Source organism: Dromaius novaehollandiae, chromosome 1 (genome assembly GCF_036370855.1).
Source record: "Dromaius novaehollandiae isolate bDroNov1 chromosome 1, bDroNov1.hap1, whole genome shotgun sequence".
Classification (NCBI taxonomy): domain Eukaryota; kingdom Metazoa; phylum Chordata; class Aves; order Casuariiformes; family Dromaiidae; genus Dromaius; species Dromaius novaehollandiae.
Window position 1 is genome coordinate 202,093,715 of NC_088098.1, and position 19,850 is coordinate 202,113,564.

General features: G+C 38.7%; 1 protein-coding gene across 1 annotated transcript in view; it reads left to right on the top strand.

The window, feature by feature from the left end:
* GUCY1A2 (guanylate cyclase 1 soluble subunit alpha 2) overlaps positions 1 to 18,998 on the top strand; it is a 179,626-nt gene extending 160,628 nt beyond the window's left edge. Inside the window, exon 8 of the mRNA XM_064505070.1 lies at positions 479 to 18,998. Coding sequence (XP_064361140.1) covers positions 479 to 686 — 208 coding nt within the window. The 3' untranslated portion in view covers positions 687 to 18,998. The remainder of the gene's footprint in view (positions 1 to 478) is intronic.
* Positions 18,999 to 19,850: the final 852 nt, after the last annotated feature.

Below are 19,850 nucleotides of genomic sequence, written 5' to 3' on the forward strand. Positions count from 1 at the left end.
TACATATGAGAAGGGGGCAAACTGACCACCCTGCTTCTACTTGTGAGAGCTTCCCAAACATTGTCACCATTGTTCCTACTTTTCAGCAGAAGATTGAGAGATAGTCTTCAATTTGAAATGTTCATTTCTGCACAATTGGCAGGACTACAGTGCTTTAAGTGAGCCAAATGATACATTATGGATAACGATCATTACGAATTTGGTTCCCTTTCTGGCTACATGACTTTCTAAAAGCTGACGCTGATTTTCAGTGAAATATTTATTTGGGCCAGCTCCTCAGCTGATCTCAGTCAACAGAGCTCCTTGAAGTTGATGATGCCAAGCTGATTTATATCAGCTGGGGAGCCTGGCTTAAGAAATTTTAGATGTTACATACTTGCAGCTCATTTCATTTGGGGCTCCATGGGACCAATCTCTTCCAAATGTGTCTGGACTGTGTTTTACAGTCTTTAATATCCATCTATTTTCTTTTTTATAGGCTTTTGAAAAAGGAAGACAACTTTATTTTTATTCCTCGTTCCCGTGAAGAGCTTCCAGAAAACTTTCCAAAGGAAATTCCTGGGATCTGTTACTTCCTTGAGGTCAGAAGTGGTCAGAAGCAGCCAAAACCCTCCATCACATCTGCCAGAGTGAGAAAGGTTTCTTACAACATTGGCACCATGTTCCTCCGGGAGACTAGCCTATGAGGCCTGCTGCAGATCAAAGACTCGTCAAAAAAGCACAAGCCCAGAACTGGGTCATGACAGGGGAGTTGGAGGTTCTTTCTATTTCACTGCCTTGTTTTGAACAAGCAGTAAAAGTTCCATGTAATGTCAGGCAATAATCATTTTAAAAGGTGGGTGACTGCCGCCAGTAAACAAAGTGGAGATAGGGAAAAAAGTAATTACACAATGTACTTCCACTTCCAGAGGAATTTTGTTCATAAATTTCAGTCTGGCCCCTTTATAACAAACAAAAACAAACAAAAACCAACCCTCAACTTAGAGGTTGGTTTTGTTTTGTTCAGAAATGGTGATGGTTCTCCGTAGATTTGCACCAGCTAAGCAGAATTGAGAGTCAGTTCTGATTATGCATTCCTACATTTAATGTGTTCTTCAGTAACTTAATGATGTTTTTTAACTTTATGAACAAACATTTCATACATATACTGTAGAGTTGCTGTAACCTTCCTGGCAGGAGGAATTACAATTCAGTACAAATATTGTAGGGATTTTACCTATTTTTATACATATTTCACTTTCTGGATAATTACATTCCACATACTGTAAGCTGAGTGAGCTTAGATAGCTTTTCAGAAAGCTCCTGTATATTTCATATATTCTACCTATCAAAGCTTATTGTTATACAAGTGGGAAGAAGTCATTTTCTTTGACTTTTTTGTCAACAACAATATCAATATTTTACAGAAGAAAACACTTTGGTTAATCTCTTTACCTGATGTTTATGCTAAAGCTTTAGATGAGCATTATCTTGCTTATATAAAGTTATGTTTGGTATTTGTCCTACAGTGCTGTGTTTCCGGTCTTTCCAGGACAATGAAAACAAAGGGTAAAAGATCAGTGTATTGACAGAAAAACAAAAAATTCTCCTTTACACAGTGGGACTTGCTTCACACCAAATTATCAGCCAAATTGATTTTTGGTAGAAGTCCTGCACAAGGACTTTCATGAAAAATTTCATGATGAGAAAAGTTCTTCGGAGAGAGTCCAGCAGACATCGGAAACTCCCTGGATACTCCTTTTCCCCAGTTTTTATTGGGACTTATGCTCCTACACCACTTAGAAGGTTTTTGAAAATCCTGTGTTATTAATGATGCTCATCTGGAAGTTTCCTCTGTTGCTGGACTGGCTGAAAGGCCCTCTGCTTTATCTGAGGTAGACCAGAAATTGCTGGAAAGAGGGGAGCAGAGGGTAAAAATACTTTCCCAGATTCAATGCAAATTGCAGTTCAAGCTTTAGATGAGTCCATGTCGATAAAAATAAAAGGCTAATTCTTTGCTGGTGAAAATTCATATAATTTTATTGTCTTCAATGATTCCAGTTGAAACAAGATCTGGATCCGGATCTGCCTACTGGATCCTCCAGGAGGCACATTTTCAGGCAGTGTTCATGTCTCAGGTTTTTCTTTTGAAAAATAATGATGGTCAATTTTCCTCTGCAAGCATACTCCCCTTGGGGTCCTATTTCAGCGGGTCAATGTTGTTCTGCTTTTGCATTAAGCAGCATATTAGTTAAAATTTGTGCAGTGATACTGAGGCAGCATAGCTTTAAATGGGCTTGATCAGAGCTCACTGAAATCAAAGATAAGATTCTCAACAGCACTAGAAGGCATGAGAAGCTCAGTATTTTTATAATCCAGATGAGAAATTAGAGGTGTACTTATGGATTTAGTAGTCAAAGCTTGAGGTACCTTTTAAACTAAGTAAATAACATTCACCATGTGTCCAAATTATCCAGTTACATCTTTCTGTGGAGGGAACAACAGTGCCGTAATTCTCCCATGTGGCAGTACTCCATGCAGGGATGAGCAAGTGCAGCATTCCTGAAAGTGTTTCAGGCTTCCTTTCCGTGAAGCCTGACTGGATGAGAGAGGACCACCTTGAACCCACAGAGACTTCAGCATGTAGAGTATATCTTAACTCATTATAGTTTTTCATGCCTGACAAGGGTAGCTGTGTGGGACTTAGCCCAGAGTATTACTTAAATGGGAGTTCCCTCGCTTTCTAGAGGAAAAACTAATATTAACAATTCTTCTAATGGATATCAGAGCATCCCTGGGACTAGAGGATTTCATCTTGTCTGCTTTGATAAAAGCTTTTGCAGCTCTATTGTCTATCTAAAAAATGACTTCATGAAGACTCTTTGAGCTTGAGGTGGCAGAATTTCTATCCAAACTAGAGATCTGAGATTTTCCTGAATAGGAGGACAAATTTTAGCCTATAGCCATAAGTTTGCAGGTGCATGGGATGTAGCATGCATTTTTTCCAGGGAACACTAGTGACACATGCACAAATCATAAATGGAGCAAAGCTCCAATTTATCTACACCACTTCCTAGCTAACAGCTATGATTTTGGTACTGTTGCCTAATTTCCCAGAGTAAAAATTATTCTAATAGGCATTAATACTTTGAGATTTCCTTCTGACTTTGCTGGCAATATCCTTATTGTGCAATAGGTATTGATGTGAGATCACTAATCTCTCTGGCCAAACTCTGTTTTTCTTCACACCACCCACAGTCCTCCATGAAGAGAACGCAGAGGTTCAGACCCAAAGCTTGTAGCTCAATATCCTGTCTCTCGCACTTGCCAAAACCAAAACATCTAGGTTAATTCTGTGGCTGATCCAGATAGATCCTTTTTCAGGATAAATGATGAAACAGTCATTCTAATTCCACTAGCAAATGCCATCCAGAAAGTAGGAGAAGCATCTCCTCTTGCATCCCCTCAAGTGACTAATTTATACTGTAAGGGAATTTATAATCACAGAGATCAGTACAAAAACTAAAAATTGGTGTCAGCATCACCATGGAGACAATGACAGTGTTTGCAAATAAATCAGCTAGCTCCCTGAATTAGACTAGATTCACTGTATAAGAATATACAGGCTCTGCTTTTTATAAGCGTCTGTAAAGGTAACATGCCCAAAACTTCAGCACTGATGCTAAGTATTGTGTTATTTGCTTCTGTGTTATGACAAGCGAAGTTAATAAAAAACTGTGGGTTCTCTAGAGACATTTTTCTAGCTCAGCATGAGAGAAAAGTGTGAAACAAATTCTCAGCACTATTTACCTTAGTAGCTGTATCTGCTGCCTGTAATATTAGGTTACAAATTTATTTTGTTGGACACCTTTATGAAGCGAAATGAAATTTATTAGCAAGGCTGATGCTGTGAACTCAGATGCTAGTCAGACAACATTTCTCCAGCAATGCTTCCTTTTGGTGAAAGAGGAAACTTTCTCATTTGTCTGGTATTGTTTCCATAAATAAAGAAGTGGCTCTGGGTTCTCAGACTTTTTTCCTTGGGATGATGAGGTGGGCAGGTAGAAAAGCGGTGCTGAAATGGGTGCAGAAAGTTCGCAGTATACTTGCAACTTCCCTTTGATCTATAAAGGAGGTGGCCTGTTGTGCCTCTGATTTAGAATTTATACATCCATTTATTCACTTAGCTGTAAGCAGCAACATCTCCTGGCTTGAGTTTCTGTGAGAACCAAATCCTCCCCCTGTAAAGGTGCAGAGTGAGGAGATCTACTGAATATGGTCTGTACAGGACGAGGGGAGGAGGATGCGAGGAACCTAGCTGGGGCTCGTCAGTCTTTTTGCCACGGACTTGTTCTCTGCGGCCTCTCTCTGCTCTAAGGTCAGAGGAGCGGAAATCATGGATTTACCACAGATGTTGACCCAGCAGCCAACTTCCCTTACAAAAGTCATGAGGCCTAAGTAGCCAGAGACAACGGTAGGCTCCCTAGAGCAGTTCTTTAGATTTTGTGTAAGATTTCTCCTTTTGCTTGAAGCTCCCCGTCACACAGGCTCTTCTGTAATGCAGCGCAAACTGGTCAGGAACTCAGGGTCAGAAGAAAATGGTGATGGAAGTGGTAGAGTGGTGGATTAAATTATGTTCTACATCACTGTGGTAATATCTGCCATACAAAGACAAAAGCCATTACATGGGAGAGTTGCTGCTAAGTCAGGACTCTAGAAGCCTGGTTGTCTTTGTAGGCTCCCACAGGATTTTGGTTTTTTTAATCCCAAAGAGTCATTAACTGTGGTTGTGGTTTTGGCTTCACTGCTCATTCCCACATCCAGTTTCAGATTTGAGTTTGTTTGGAAAGGCATTTTGGAGCCTGGAAACTTGCCTCTTCAAACAGAAAACCAAAGCTTTTAAGATGTAGGAAATCTTGTATGGGAATTGCCTATTCTGAGGAAGAGATCCCTGCAGTTGCGTCATTATCAGGTCCTACTGACCTGATAATGTGACCATATCAGGTCCTATCAGGTTCAGCTGTGTGCATATGCCGTTTCACAATGAAATCTCTTCCTATGCTTTTGGTGTTACCTATCATGTCCAACAAAATTATCTGGAGTGTAACCACATTTTCTCTGTTTTCCATTAACATCTCTCTTTTATTTTTTTCTGTATAAAGCCAACAGTACAGTATCATGGCATGTTGCATACCTTTAAAAGTATCATAACACCACACTTAGACTTGTTATACTCCACTAACCGATTTCAAATCATATATTTGTTCCTTTGAACAGATCCTTCTCCCAGCAGATTTAAAAAATGAAGGAAAAAATAGTCATTGCATTGAATTACAAATGAGTATGAAATCTGTATCAGTTGTTGGGGCAAGTATAACTGCTGGATTGCTTTCAGATTCTTCATCTTCCACAAGCTGTCATGCTTGCTTACTTCATGCAACCCATCCTGCCAACGTATCTGTAATGCAACAGCAGTATTGCAAACTTCTGGCATTTTCTGTGTTCTTTCCTCTTCCAGTCTCAAGCTATTACCACACCTCTGCTGAGCTCCCAGAGCTCACTGAGGAGAGGTAATTCCTCGTCCTAAAGCAGTCTCACAGCTTCTGGCTTTGTTTTTGTGTTCTGGTGGCCTTTTGCAAAATTATATATTTGTAATATATATATTAAAATATTAGAAACGTGCTTAAATTAGCAACAAAAGAAGAAGCATAAGAAAGCTTGTCAGACTTAGAAGAGGTTGGCTCACTTCGTTCAAGGGAATACATTATTCTTAGCACTTTACTGAGGTTGAGGATACCAGTGATGGTAGAGCCTGTGGATGAACTGGAGATGCTGAGTGTGCAGGAGACTTGACAGGCAGGGGCTAATCTGCCTGTCAAGTCTCTGCTGTTGCTACTATTCATATTTCCATCACCTTGCATGCTATTTCCTGCTCTAGGTCATGCTTCTTCTGTTGAAAAGACTTTACTTTCCTTCCTCTTGCAGCCTGTATGTGACACGCATAATGAGTAATTCCAATTATTGTTCTCGTTAGCCTCTGTTGTTGACATGGCTGCTTACATCTAAAGAATAAGTGGGTTTAAAGGGCTGATCTTACTATTTGCAGTAAAGACAATGCTGCTACAGTGACACAGCAGGCACTCATATCTTCAGAGGAGAGGACTGCAGTGCAAATTGTTGCTGGCAGATTTGGTTGGAGAAGTCAGTGGACTGTATGTCCAATTTTAACTTCCGTAAGCACTGAATTTAACCATGTAGCTAAGAGATACTCCTTAACAATCTTATTAATCGCAATGCATGAGCAGCCTTACAGCAAAAGTCTATAAACTGTTTAGCCTCATATACATGATTGATCTTTTGCGGTTTGGCTATGATGCAAGAAAGCAAGCAAAACAGTGAAACTAGGGAATGTAGCAGTTCGTTTGTAGGCCACAAACCATTCACCTCTGCAGAAGCTTACTTGTTCCTGCAGTTTAGAAAGATTAACCTCTAGTTATACGTGGTCCAAGTTAGTATCACTGTGTCACTATAGCAACAAAACGGCCTCTGAAAAATAGCAGGAGGAGTCTCAGTCTGCTTCCCTGTGGACTGTGGTTCACCTTACAGAGGACAATATAGTAAATGATGCAAAGTGGCAACTCTGTTGGCAGCCTTAACAAAAAGATCAGTGGAGGCAGGTGTTAAACTAGCCATCTGCTCCAGGGATTTTGATTTCCAAAGGCAGAGTGAGGCAGAACATGTTTGTCTGTTCCTTCAGTGCCCCATGGCCAGCGTGGAGGGAGCCGAGCGGGCGGTTTCAGGAGGGACAGGCTGGCTCACCTGGCTGCAGCAGTGTGTTCATTTCTGCCTTTAGCTCTGACCCACTTCTGCTCCAGAAGCTACTGCACATGTAACAGAGGTAGCTACAGTATGTGAGGATATCCATATGTCATCCACCCATGGTGACCGTCTGGCACCTTAACGTAAATCACTAGTAAATTTTTTTAGCTCCGATCCATGCTTTCATTGCCGAGTCAGAGCATGAACTGGGGCAGCTAAGGTGCACATATAACCCACTCTGCTGTTCCTGCTGTACCTGTATGCCTGTGACCTGCAGCAGATGGTGTAAATAGGGTGATGTCTTCAGTGACTTTATTTGAGCCCAATGAAAAAAGTGTTCCAAAAGTCAATTTTCCTCTGAAAATGGGGGTCAGGTAAGTATTTCCAGGTGCTTGCCTCATCTGTTCAAGACGCAACATAAGGCTACCTAAATCCCTGAATGTGATTGTTTCTCAGTGACCACAGACAGCTAACTTAGACTAGACATGTATTTTTTTAAATGTCATAAGCAAGATCAGTCCTACCAAATTGAACTCTTTCCAGCCCAAATGCTGTGTCTCAAACCTTATAGTCTGGGCTGCTTTCCAGAGTTTTGCATTGCCCGGAATAGGTTGAATCAAACTAAGTGACAAATGGATACATAAGCATATCCCAGGATAAATAATGATTTGCTATGGTAGCCACAGTGACTGAGAAGAACAGGGGCTGCTACAGTCCTGAAAATCTCTTCCTTCTGATGTCTGAACCCTGTAATATGATATCAGTGCTGCCAGTGACAGCTCCTGAATACCTTTGGGACTGTGATTTAGCAAAGCTCTTGAGCTTTGAGCTCCTAACCCAATTAAGCAAAATTTCTGTGCTACCTTCATCTGAGCTATATGTCAGAATGCCTAAATAAAGCCTTGTTAGTTGTTCTGTAGTAAGGATGGTATAAAATGTGTAAATTCTAGAGGGCAGAGAGATAGACACCAAGTTATTGTTAACACAGATTTTTCTGGCTTTTGTGAATTTGTAGGTTCAAAGTTAACTTTCCATTAGCAGAAGGTCTTGCATTCAACTACCTGTTCTCTAGAAAATTATTCCCTAGCAATACTGCATAATGACTACTCTTGAAGCAATAAGTTAAGCCATACTATTATATTCTGTGTAGATTCTTGTACAACACCTATCACCTTATCAAAGCGCCTTGTACCAGAACATTAAACGACACAGTAATACTCTGTCATTACTGTTTGTCCTTTCATCCTCTTCCCCAGGGGAGAAGAGTGTGTAGTGGAATCTTTTGATTTTGTGAGGTATTCTCTGTTTGTTAGTTTTCTAAAAATATGTATTGCTACTTATTTAAGTAAGGGAAGGCAAAATCAGAACTATGGAATAGGATTAGAAAAGACTTTTGGTTGTAAACTGAGTGTCTAAAAGACTGGCCTCTGAGTCAGACCTGTCTGCTACCCTAGAAACAGCAGTACCTGCAATGTATATAGAATATACCGAGGAATGATACATATCAGCAATAAGACAGGTATATGTAATGGATAAATTCTCCTTTATACAAAACAATAAATTGATGTTAAGATTGATTAATACCCAGAAAGGAGGAGTACTGTTTAATCTATCTTAGCATTTGTTTATTACCAAGATATCGCTAAGGTATTATTTTTTCATTCCCTAATGAGTTTGGAACATACTGTTGCATTAAAATCAGGGTTTCTGAGCTTATTGCACAGGAACATGGTTAGGAATAAACAGCTATCCAGGAGAGTTTTTTTTAAAAGTAAATCATTGCTTGAGAGACCAGGTCATAGGGAAAAGAGAAAGGAGGCAAGAACATGTATATTTATTTTAAAGATTTATGTGGCATTTCTGATTGGTTGAAATCATTCTGAAACTGTACATTTAAAGGATGTCTACCTGATGCAGGTTATTTGCATTGGCTAAGATGGAGGAGGTAAAATTTTCAAAGTCGCATAAGAGGCGTACTCCACAATTCCATTTTCTATATTTAAACACATAACCTCTTTCTGAAGGTTAAGCCTAAATTTGCTGAACAATCCTGAGGTTCTGAGTGCCCAAATAGGTTTTGGAAATGTGGATTATAAATCTCTATAATTTATATTCCTTTGACATGTTGTTATAATGATGTATGAAAGCAAATGCTAAATATCTGACCAGCAGCACAGGTGCATTTTCCTAGTGCTAGCCTGTGCTGGAGGATGAAATACAGAGTTGTTTCTAACCTATGCAGTTTTTTTAAGGTGATGCTTCCAGATGTGCTGCTGTGAGCATATGAGTGCTCTGGTGTTCAGTGGGGACGAGGCTCATAACCTTCTTTTATAATGCTCTGTGGGATCCTAATGGAGAAAGCGCTGTCCAGCCAGCTCCATCCTATTCAGCTCATCCACGGTGGGAGTGTTTGGGGTAAGCTGAGTCTGAAATATGCTTGTGATTACATCTCACACTCCAGGGCCAAGTAGTCCTTGCCAGTGCTTAGGAGTGCAAGCATTCTCCTCTGGAAACTTCTCACAAGTCCGAGAGTGTATGGGTAAGTCAACAAGGAGAAAGCATCTGAAGAAAGTGAGGAAAGTATGTGTGTATGAGAGAGAGCTGCTGTGAGTAGACATGCTGCTGATTCTTAGTTTTATTTGGAAGCTCTATGACCCAGAAAATACGCTGGGTGTGATGCAGAATGCAAGAAAGTGCTGTACATAATCTCATGAACTCTCATGGTATCATGATGAGTTTGAGAGTCCATTATCCTTAGAGTTTTAGTGGAACTGCAGGAGAAATGCACTATTTTAGGAGGAGGGAAAGTTGCTTTGTATTTTAAATAAAGAGTTCAGTCTCTAGTTGCACAGAAAAGTTATAAGGAAAAAGGGAAGTCTAAAAATTGAAAAGAAAAAAGCAATGGAAGAATGTCCATTTTTTTCTACGGTTTGACTTTTCTAGAGGTGGGACTCAGAATTTCTCAATGAATTCAGGCAGTGAATACAAAACCTTTCAGTAGGTAGGAAACTTTACAAGTGAGGTACTTCACCAACTTGTGGAAATTTGGAGGCTATGGTAAGAATGCCTTTAAAAAGTATGTAGAGATATGGTATTTTAATATTAGCACTTAACAAAAAGTGAAGCTTTTCTGCTTTGTAAGCAAATACAGTTTAGGAATAGTTTTGAAAGTGAAAGCATGTTTCGAAGAGTGTTGTATCATAATAAAAAGAAACATAGTCTACAATACAGTCTAGTGTTCACACTGTTTCTTCAAGAAACAGTCCTGTATATGGTCTTCTCAAAAGCACTTGCAGCCAACAGGCATTTATAGTTAATTTCAAAGACAGCAGGATTTCACCAAGCACTTTTTGCAAAAATGGCAATCGGATCATGTTGGGTAAGGCCTAGATTTAACTCAGTGTGAAAGTGGAGGACTAGTTTAGGTTAGCTGCCGTGCTGTAGGTGAGATGAAATCACTGCCAGTACGAATGGGAAGACATGATAGGAAAGAACAGAAAATGCAGACACGGAGAGGAACACATCAGGAGCAAGGGCCCTCACTGCAACCAGTGATTCAAAGGGTCTTGACCTGGTCTGAACCTCAAGTGAGTGGGAAGCATATGGGCTCTAGCTGCTGCGCGGCTGTATGACTTGCATACTTCTCTGTGCTGTTTGCTGTTGCCATTCTGGTCCTTAGACATCTGTGGAGATTTCCACTGCAGTCCTGGTTAGGGAGGCCGTGGGAAAGTACTTCTTGGGAAGAAGTGATAGTATGCAGTCCTCCGCACTGCAAACTGTCATTCTCTCCAGAGAAATGAAATTAGAAATAGTATTGTCCCGAAGAGCTGAGAAAACTTGCAGATTTTCCATGTGCAGTAAACAGTTTCTGTAATTACCAGGAAAACAAAACAAAGAGGCAAACTTCTGCAGTAGGGGCATCCCATCTCATACCCGCTGCTGTAGTCATGAAATCCAAACCCTGCAGAATTGCAGGCCCATTATTCTCTCTTGCTTTAAAGGTCAGCTAAGAAGCTAGTTTGTCAAATGGGCTCATAGCTCTGAGACAACGTAACACTAGTCATTTCTTCCAACAAATTGCATTTGTCAGAGGAACTGGATTAGTAGTTCACAGAGCTAAAAATAGACACTCTATGGGCTTGGCAGAGAAGCCTGGATTCAGTAACAGAGATGAAGGTAAATCAAAATGTCATAACATCTGGAAAAAAAGCAACAAAAAATGCTCAACCCAAAGCAAACTACTCCTGAAATTACACTAAAAATAACCTGAATTATCAACTGAAAGAGTGCCAATGTTTATTCTTGATTCTGTTTTATTCACCTTACAGGTCCAGCTTGCAGTTGCTACTTTATCAGCCTAATCAGTTTAGCCACAAACATTTCAAAATCGTATACCTAAAGTTAGGCAGTGAAAGCCATTATGATAAAGCTATTATTTCAATCCTGAAAAAGCAGATAGTTTGGCTTAGCATTTTACCATTACCATTATTAACCAAGGGCGTTAATGGTTTATGGTCAAACTTATTCAACTGAAAAAAAAAACCCTCCCAAAGCTGAGCTCTAATGTGAGAATTATGACGGAAACAACTTTTCAAACCTCAGCATATCTTTACTAAAAAGTGGATAATTATTTTTGATTACATCAACCATTTATATTTTAAACATATTTCTTTTTTGCCAGGATTTTTGTGATTAGTGTTACTTCTTGCATGGTTTTTTTTTTAGAAAAATTAGAAACACTTATTTTTTCTTCATTCTTCTTCAGTTATTTATTCTCTGTAGCAGGGCAGTTCCACTCTACTGTGTATGCTCTTGAGGAAGTAGCAATCAACTGCAGATAGGGAACCTCAGTGAACCTCAGCCAGTTACTTCAAGGTAAAAGTTTTGCAAGGTATAGGTTCAGTCTAAGCAGAAGACAGGGCTAGCAGTATCTCCATGCAATTTGTACTATGACTTCAGGAATTCTTTTTTTCTCTTATATTCAGAAGCTAAACCTCTGTATAGTTCAGGAATAATCTTCACCGCTCTCTTTAAAATTTTTTTCTGTTGTGCATGTCTTTTCTGCTCACTGCACCTTTTATAAAATCTGTGCATTTCAGGTCTGAAGCACTCAAAAGTGTAGGGTATAAATAATAACTTATATCAGAGAATCAAATCACTGTGAAAAATATTTGTAAAGTATTTATGCTGAGTGTCTTTTAGATACCTTATAAATTAGAGTCCTTTTTGCAAATTCTGTGCTTGTAGAAGTCTTTGGTCATCACTGACTTTAAGTGATTCTAAGAGAGACCAGTAGTCATCTTGAATTTGGTATTTAATTACCATTAATACCATTTGTCTGGCATTCAACGGTGCACCAGTATTACTCCAGTGTTAAGGTTTGGTTGTGAAACAGAAATGACAGGACAAGCAGGACCGGTAGTTATCTGCATTGTACATCCTGTTCTTCACACACACATTTCATGGCATACTTTATATTTTATAGAACATAATATCACTGGTTAAATGTGCAGAAAAATAGGAATAAAAAATACAAAATACATGCCCCTCAGCTGAGTGGACATTAAAGAATCTGACAGTGATCTTAGGACACTAGATAGTTTTATCACCTATTCTAGGGATTGCTTTAAACCACATCATGCATTCTTGGCATGCATCTTTGCTTTGGTGGGATGCATGATCATCATCAGCCCTACAGCCGAGAAAACTCTAGTATTAATCACTGCCATATTAGGGCCCGGAGATTAATAATACAGCTAGGAATTTTTCAGAGGAGTGTTGTAAGAGAACTTACGCTATTTTTACCAAATGCAGTGGGCTCCACTGCTAGTACTAACTTTATATCCTGTTTTGAATTGATTTCAACCTTTCTCAGTTTACTAAAATTCAGCAGTTACTCTTTTGAGTGTTCCACAGTGTGTTGAAGAGACTGTGTGTAGTCTGATTGTCCAATATACTGGTGCGTCACACAAATGTCAAACTGTCTTACACCACCAGTGTCTTGGAATGGAGAGGCCAAACAATGTTTCACAACCACAAATAATCTCCTTATTTGCTTTGCCAATTTGCTCAGCCCCCCATCCAACTTCAAAGAAAGAACTGAATGCTACTAAAGCTCTTTTTGTGATTTGCATTTCTTTCAGTGGGGTAACTCTGTGATTATGAGAAACTTTTGCAAAACAAGCCAGTGTTGTTGGCATGAACTTCACAGCCTGAGCCTATCAAGTCATAGTTCAGTCTCTTCCCAAAACCTTTGAGAATTAATTGTACTTTGCATGCAATATCTCACCAAGAAAGACTGATAACAATTTGCTAGCTGCTACCCCTGTGATCCTGCCTCTCCCATCTAATGGAAAAATCACGAAGGTCAACCTCAGGCTTCTTCTGGAGTGATCTCAATCTTTCACTCCCTTCCAGGAGCCTGATGCAATGGTGAAATCAGTGATTTAATTGGCGATTTGTTCAGGCTAGTCTTAATTTCCTCTGCAGGTAACTCTAAAGGATGATTAATCTTTGATGCCTTAGTTGCCTCTTTTGGCTTTTCCCTTTAATTAAAGTGTTGCCAGAGTAAAACCTGAGGACTAGTCCCTGTCTGATGTGCTTACAAACAGCTCCAATAAAAGGCACAAACATATGCAGAGCTAAGTTGTAGGTATGAGTGAAAATCTCAGATTATTGAAGGAAGAGGGGTATTTGCCTGAGTCCATGAGCAGTGGGAATTTTCAGTCACATATGGGCGGTCAATGGGTTGCTCAGAGCAGAGCTGTTCAGTGCAGTGCAATTTTTACTCAGCTTTCTGAACCCTGGGAGCTGCTGCTTGTCTGATTTCAAACTTCTCTATTTTGCAAGTTGGATAAAAATATTTGGTACTTTTAATATGAAGATTGCCCCCCTCTACCCCTGCAATGTCTGCAAACCTGTGGAGCTAGACCAAACTCTCCTGAGTACAAACACTTTTTGTGTACTTCTGTAGTATTATTTTAGTGTCCTGTAAAGTTTCTCTGAAGAGGCTTGGATAGGAACTGTACAAGCATTCTGCACTAAGTAACAAGATAACAACCTTGCACTATTAACAGAGGACACATAGCATTAAAATAATATTGGATATCATTAAATAATACTAGAGCTCTATCAGGGTTTAGAGCACTGTGATGTTTATGGACTGAAGCAGTTTGTTTACAATTTCTTAGGGAGATGAGGATAAATTAATTAATGACAGTATTTCCTTTTCAGTAATAAGCAGAGGAATAAGATGGTGTCTCTAGACATTTCTGTCAACTTGATGACTAAGAAATTAATTTTAGTACCAGGTAAATCTGGATATTATTTTAAAACAGGAGGCTGCATTCTACCGGGAAGGGCTGTGGCAGGTTAGACGTTTAGTGTGAGCTCACGTTTGGACAGAATAGCTTAGCAAATCCTTTAAGCCAAGATCTTCCCACACTGAAACCAACAGAAAAATAGCAAGATCAAGTCTGGGTACTTTTCCTAGCTGTTCAGCAAACAGATCCACCTGCCAAAAGAGGCAGGGTCCATACAAACTATCTCATGCTGCATTTCAGTTTCCTTATTGGAATTCATTTGGCAGTCTTTGTTGTCTGGAAGTTGCAGTAGGTATCTCTGGTAGAAAACTACTATGTCAGTTATGATTGCTTCCCCAGACCAACTGAATTTATCACTAACCAAAGACTTATCTACTTGAAAACAAAACAGTAAAGTTTGGTTCTGTCATTTATGTCTTTAACTGGGAGCAGTTGAAGGGCATAATAAATGTGCTAACCAAACCTGTGTTGTGTCACTGAACAAGAATGATTCAAGGCCGCAGCACCAGTACAACATAGCAGAATTCAGTATTAATCCCTCTCTGGGAACATGAGTCTATGTAATAAATTGATGTGCCATATGTGTAGGCCATGGGAAAGTTGTGTGTGCAGTGAACTACATATGGTCTTAAAAGCTTTAACATTTGTATTGCTCTTCCTATACTAGAATGTATATCTTGATGGCTGTGACCTGATGAGCTTCTGACAAAATGTACTCTAAAGTTTATTCTTCTTGTTTTAAAACCGCCATTTTGTGAGTTATTGTTTACACAGGCCGCCACAGGCAGCGAGGGGTCTTTCCCCATGCGTTCCAGGGAAACAGAAAAGCAGATGCTATCTGTAAGTCTTGCAGGCTACAGAGATCAGTGAATGTCTGTCCTGAATCTCTTCCTAAGAAGTTACTTTCCTCTAGCAAATTCAAGCAGTGCCAATAACCTGGGCCTTCTTTAGAAGAAACAAAAAGTTTGTTAAAGGGCCGCCTTCTATTCAGCGTCTGCTGATATTTCTTAATTTTCTCTTTCTGCTTCGTTTCAAGCCAGCTTTGGTGATATGATTCCTGCAGAATGGGGGCAAGCAGTTTGCCTTTTATACTGTTCCTTTTTCCAAAGCCACGTAAGGCCTCAAACAAGAAGAACAAACTTTACAAAACTCATGCAGGCATGTTGTTAACAGAGACTACAAGGATGAAGCAGCCTACTAAGAACACCCCAAACTGTCTTTTAATAACATGCCTGCACTGCTTTGTTACTTCACATCTTGCTTTCATAGTGTGACCTGCTATAATGTTGTTTGTTATAATGAGGTCCTTTTAGTTTGTCCTAAAAAATTTTACTTGTTTGTTGCCATATTAGAAACATAAGGTACACTCTATAAGGAAAGCAATATACAATATACTATACATCTTCTATTTCAATGCCTCTAGTTTTAGGCTAGTACTCATATAAATGTTTATAAATGAAATACAGGTTTTATTGTTCTTCACAGGACCAAGCAAAGAAGTTCTGCCTCGTCTAAATACTAACAATAGCATTTCAGTTCAACAAATACTCCTTGCTCATGCTTCTAGTTATCTTGTGGTGAGCTCCATCCTACTATGATTCCCCATAAATGCATTTGAAATTGAAAAGTAATGAGCTATTTTATTGCATGACCTTTACACAGTACCTGATTCATAAAGATAAATAAATCCAAAATCTCATTTATGAGTTATTAGTGATCAGTAAAACAACAAAAACCCCTCAAAGTTCAGCTGAATAAGCAATGAAGATCGTATATTTCTTATTCATTCTCTCATATAAAAAGTTCCTGGAGTCATTCTAACAGACCTATTCTATGAAGCTTTTGCCATGGACACTGGCACCAGCTTTCATCAAAAAGTGTACTCATTTCTGCTTCCCATTTCATCTGGAAGTCAAATGTAATGGAGAAATTATCTGGATTTGAAATAAATAAATCATATGGGTTTCATTCAAAGCAGTCAGTTCTCTGTCTATTTGACCTAGTCCATTTGTACATAGTTCACATTAATTACTTTTTGTGATATTAGTAAAATAATACCCAGAAAACAATATTCCTCTAAGTAAACTCTACTGAAGAACATTTTGTTCCTGGCTGTGACAAGGATACCTCTGTTATACATTTCAAAGATAAGTCACTGAAAAGGTGATCAAATAAGACAGAATATTAAAGTAAATCTAGAGATTTAGCACATAAGAAATGTGTGTACTCATTTAAAAAAGTGATACAGTAGGGAAGTTAGTGAGTTCTTTTTTTTCATTAAATTTTGCTGATAGGCATAACAGTTGCTCAGAAGATGTTTATTTCTTCTCTCACATACTCTCACTTGAAGCTAACAGAAGGACAGCAAAAAAAGTATTTTTTATCCAAATCATTAGTAAATGCAATCCAGCGGCCAACTCCATCCAAACTGTTTGACTTTCATTGTCATAGGTATAGATTATACATTGTAAATCATTGACAGAGCTTGTTTTTTTAAGAGCTGCAACAATATGATAGGAAAAGTACGAGTTCAGTTATGCTGCCAGGTGCTCAAGATACCATCCAGACTGTATTTACTATTATTCTCCCATCATTTAAAAAGGCAAGAAGTTAGTGTAATTCTATATCTTTCTATTATTCTAGTTTTCACATGTGGAGAGAGCTTGCACCCATTCCCTTCCCCTTCTACCATATGAACCAGCTCCTGCTTTACCACTTTTGTGGTACCATTTTTGCCTGTTTTTGATATCTCTTGGTCCAATCAGATCAATAGCCCTGACTGGGCTGCTGGATATCTGGAAATCCTGGATGAAAGGCCACACTATACATGTGGAGAACAATTCTGTATCTCAGGTGCAGAGTTTTGTGTGGATATGTTGGATTTACTGCTAGGGGCAGACCAAGTGCGCAAGTGCACTGGACTCACCTCATGTGCCATAGAGTTGATGTGTTTAAGTACAACACATGTTGATACACTACTCAGCTAGCGCAAACACATAGTCATGAATTTCAGTCTGGCAAATCCTGAGGAAAATGTGGAAGTTGCAGCATTTGGAATTTCAAACATTGGCAGGATAACATGATTTTCACCACTTACTCTCTCTTATTTCATGAAAAATATATTGAACAATAAGAAAAAAAAGAAAGGAAGGTGAAGGGGATGGTGAGGCAGAGCTCATTTATCAAACTTTATGTTCTCTTCAGCCCTCTTTTTTGCCATCACCATGTGTGGAACCAGCACCATTCAAATGCAATTGTCAGCACTGATCATCTGTCCCATGGGAGTTGTTTCTGAGTTGCCGCAGGTAAATTTTATTCTGAATAGCTCTGACACTGCCATGGGTCAAGAAGTGACTGTCATTTTTAATAACCATTGTTTAAAGGTTCATTGCTGAAATGGTCTATATCCAAATAACTATGCTAGGATTCTGCAAGTAAGGTTCATTTTCCAGCAAGGCTTTGTGATAGGAATTTTGAATGTTACCGTGAATCAGACTGATTCGTGTTTTTTTTCTGAACCTAATAAATTGGTTCAGAAACCTAATAAATCTACTAATAAAGTAGATTATTACAGTGCAGTGAAAACCTTGGTCAATACTGCTATGTCAGAAACCTGGTGTTCTGAACAACTGCAGACTTCCTACCTCCTGATAATCCTTGCAAAGCAAAACCACATGACTTCTATCACAGCTAATAGGAGTCTTTGGGCTAAAAGTCTGCAAAAGCTTTGAAGCCCTATCCTACACTCGCTGCTGCACAAAACGTCAGTGGTCTGATTCTGCAAGTGTTATATTTGCTGGGTAATGCTTAGTCTATAGATGGAACCATAGTCTGGCACTTTTTTGTGTAAAACATCCCACATCGGCAGAAGAAAGCGCTTTCCCCTATCCTGCATTTGGGTTTCAGGGTTGGTTACATGGGCCATTTCGGCTGCAGTCCTGCATGTGCTCAAGTGAACAGGTAGCATAAAGGATGCTGGGACCCTTGGTCAAAGCCCACTGAAGACAAATACGTGTAGTGTGCTTTGGCTAGGCCTTCTGCAAACTTTTCTGCGAGCAAGGATGGAAGGACTGCGGCCATACCTCATTGGGTGGCTGTAGATGGGAGCCACACACCTAGTATCTAATGCAGCATTTCAGATATCTAAGGACTTGGTTTTCCATACATTCTATATACATTCCTATGTATTTTATGAATCAGGTCTGTGATTAATGTTTTGATCAATTTGCTGCAGTTTCATGGGGTTACTCTCTCTTTGGTTTGCAATGTAAATAACACTGTATATCTGCTGTTTTATGATACAAATGCCATGTGAATTGCTTATTTTTAAAATTTTAGCTCTGTTATGGTTTATTTAAAATGCCATATTACAGTATTGGTTTAATATATGATGTATCTGTATGGCATGAATTAAACTGCTTATATTTTACAATGTCAAATATTTTATTTTTGTTTTCTAAAATGACTACATTTCATCCTATGCAGTTTCATAGTTTCCTAAGTGGCTCATTATATCTGGAAATATTGCTTCCTCTCCAGTAGTGCAGGCATAAGAACCAGTATTACTGATCAAAATCATCAAATATATCATCTAGTAATTTCAGATTAGAAATATATGTACCAATATGTAAGCATTTATAGTTAATCAGATCATCTACTATATCTTCCTTGCTTTTCATGTAATGATATATTTTAATCATTTTGTATACCTTTTATTTGTAATTATTTGTGAGTCATCCACAATGTAAATAACATGTTTCATTATGCAAGATTTCTAAGTATTCAAGATTACAAGACAAGGTGAATTTGTATATGAAAAGAATTTGACAGTAGATTGAAATTACATAAAATAAAGTGGTGATGACTGTGTTCTATTTATACTGTTCATTTCCTAATTGTCTGTTAAAGAAAAAACATTTTATTTGCCCTTTAATGTCCATTTATTTACAGTATATCTACATCAATAAATCATGCAAAAGTCTATTAAAGGTCTTGCTGCATCACTGAAATTTTCCCTTTGTCTGTTCACAGCTTACCCATGAAAAGCAAAGTTAAAATACAGTAAAACCCCATTTAATGACAACATTCCAAAAACTCAATAAAGATATTTGGAGAAAACACCTTTTCACCCCTTGCTCTCAAAACTCACCCTAGGCCACAAATCCAAGTGCACTGTTAAACAAAAAGCTAATAATGTTATAACAAAATGCTAGCTGCTTAAGTACCTGCGATGTATATCCCTTGATATGTAAGGTTTTCACAGACATTGCCTTACTAAAGCATTTGTTCTTGACTGAATTTTTGGAGCATTGAGACATACCTGCCTAAGAAATTTAACAAACTGCTGGAAAGGACATGTATGTTTTATATGATACTATAATGGCTAATTTTCTCTAGTGATTGCTCAGTTCTCAGTTCTGTAGAACAACAGAGCAAAACCAGATTTAAGGCCTGGAGATCAGAGTTTGCAAATGGGTGCCATTACATGAAATATCATAAAATATCAACACTAGCTCTGGTACCAATGCAAGAACAAAGGAAGTTGTCATGCTGTAACATCATCAGCCTTACAAATGCTCCCTGTGTCACTCATTTTTTTATTCCTTCCTCATCTTTTCTGTATCCCTGAGCACGTGACTCATCCTGTTCTGCTATTTTTTACAGAAGACCATTAAAAAGAATTGATTGCAATATTTTCCTATGGAATAAGTTATTGGGAGAACATGGAAT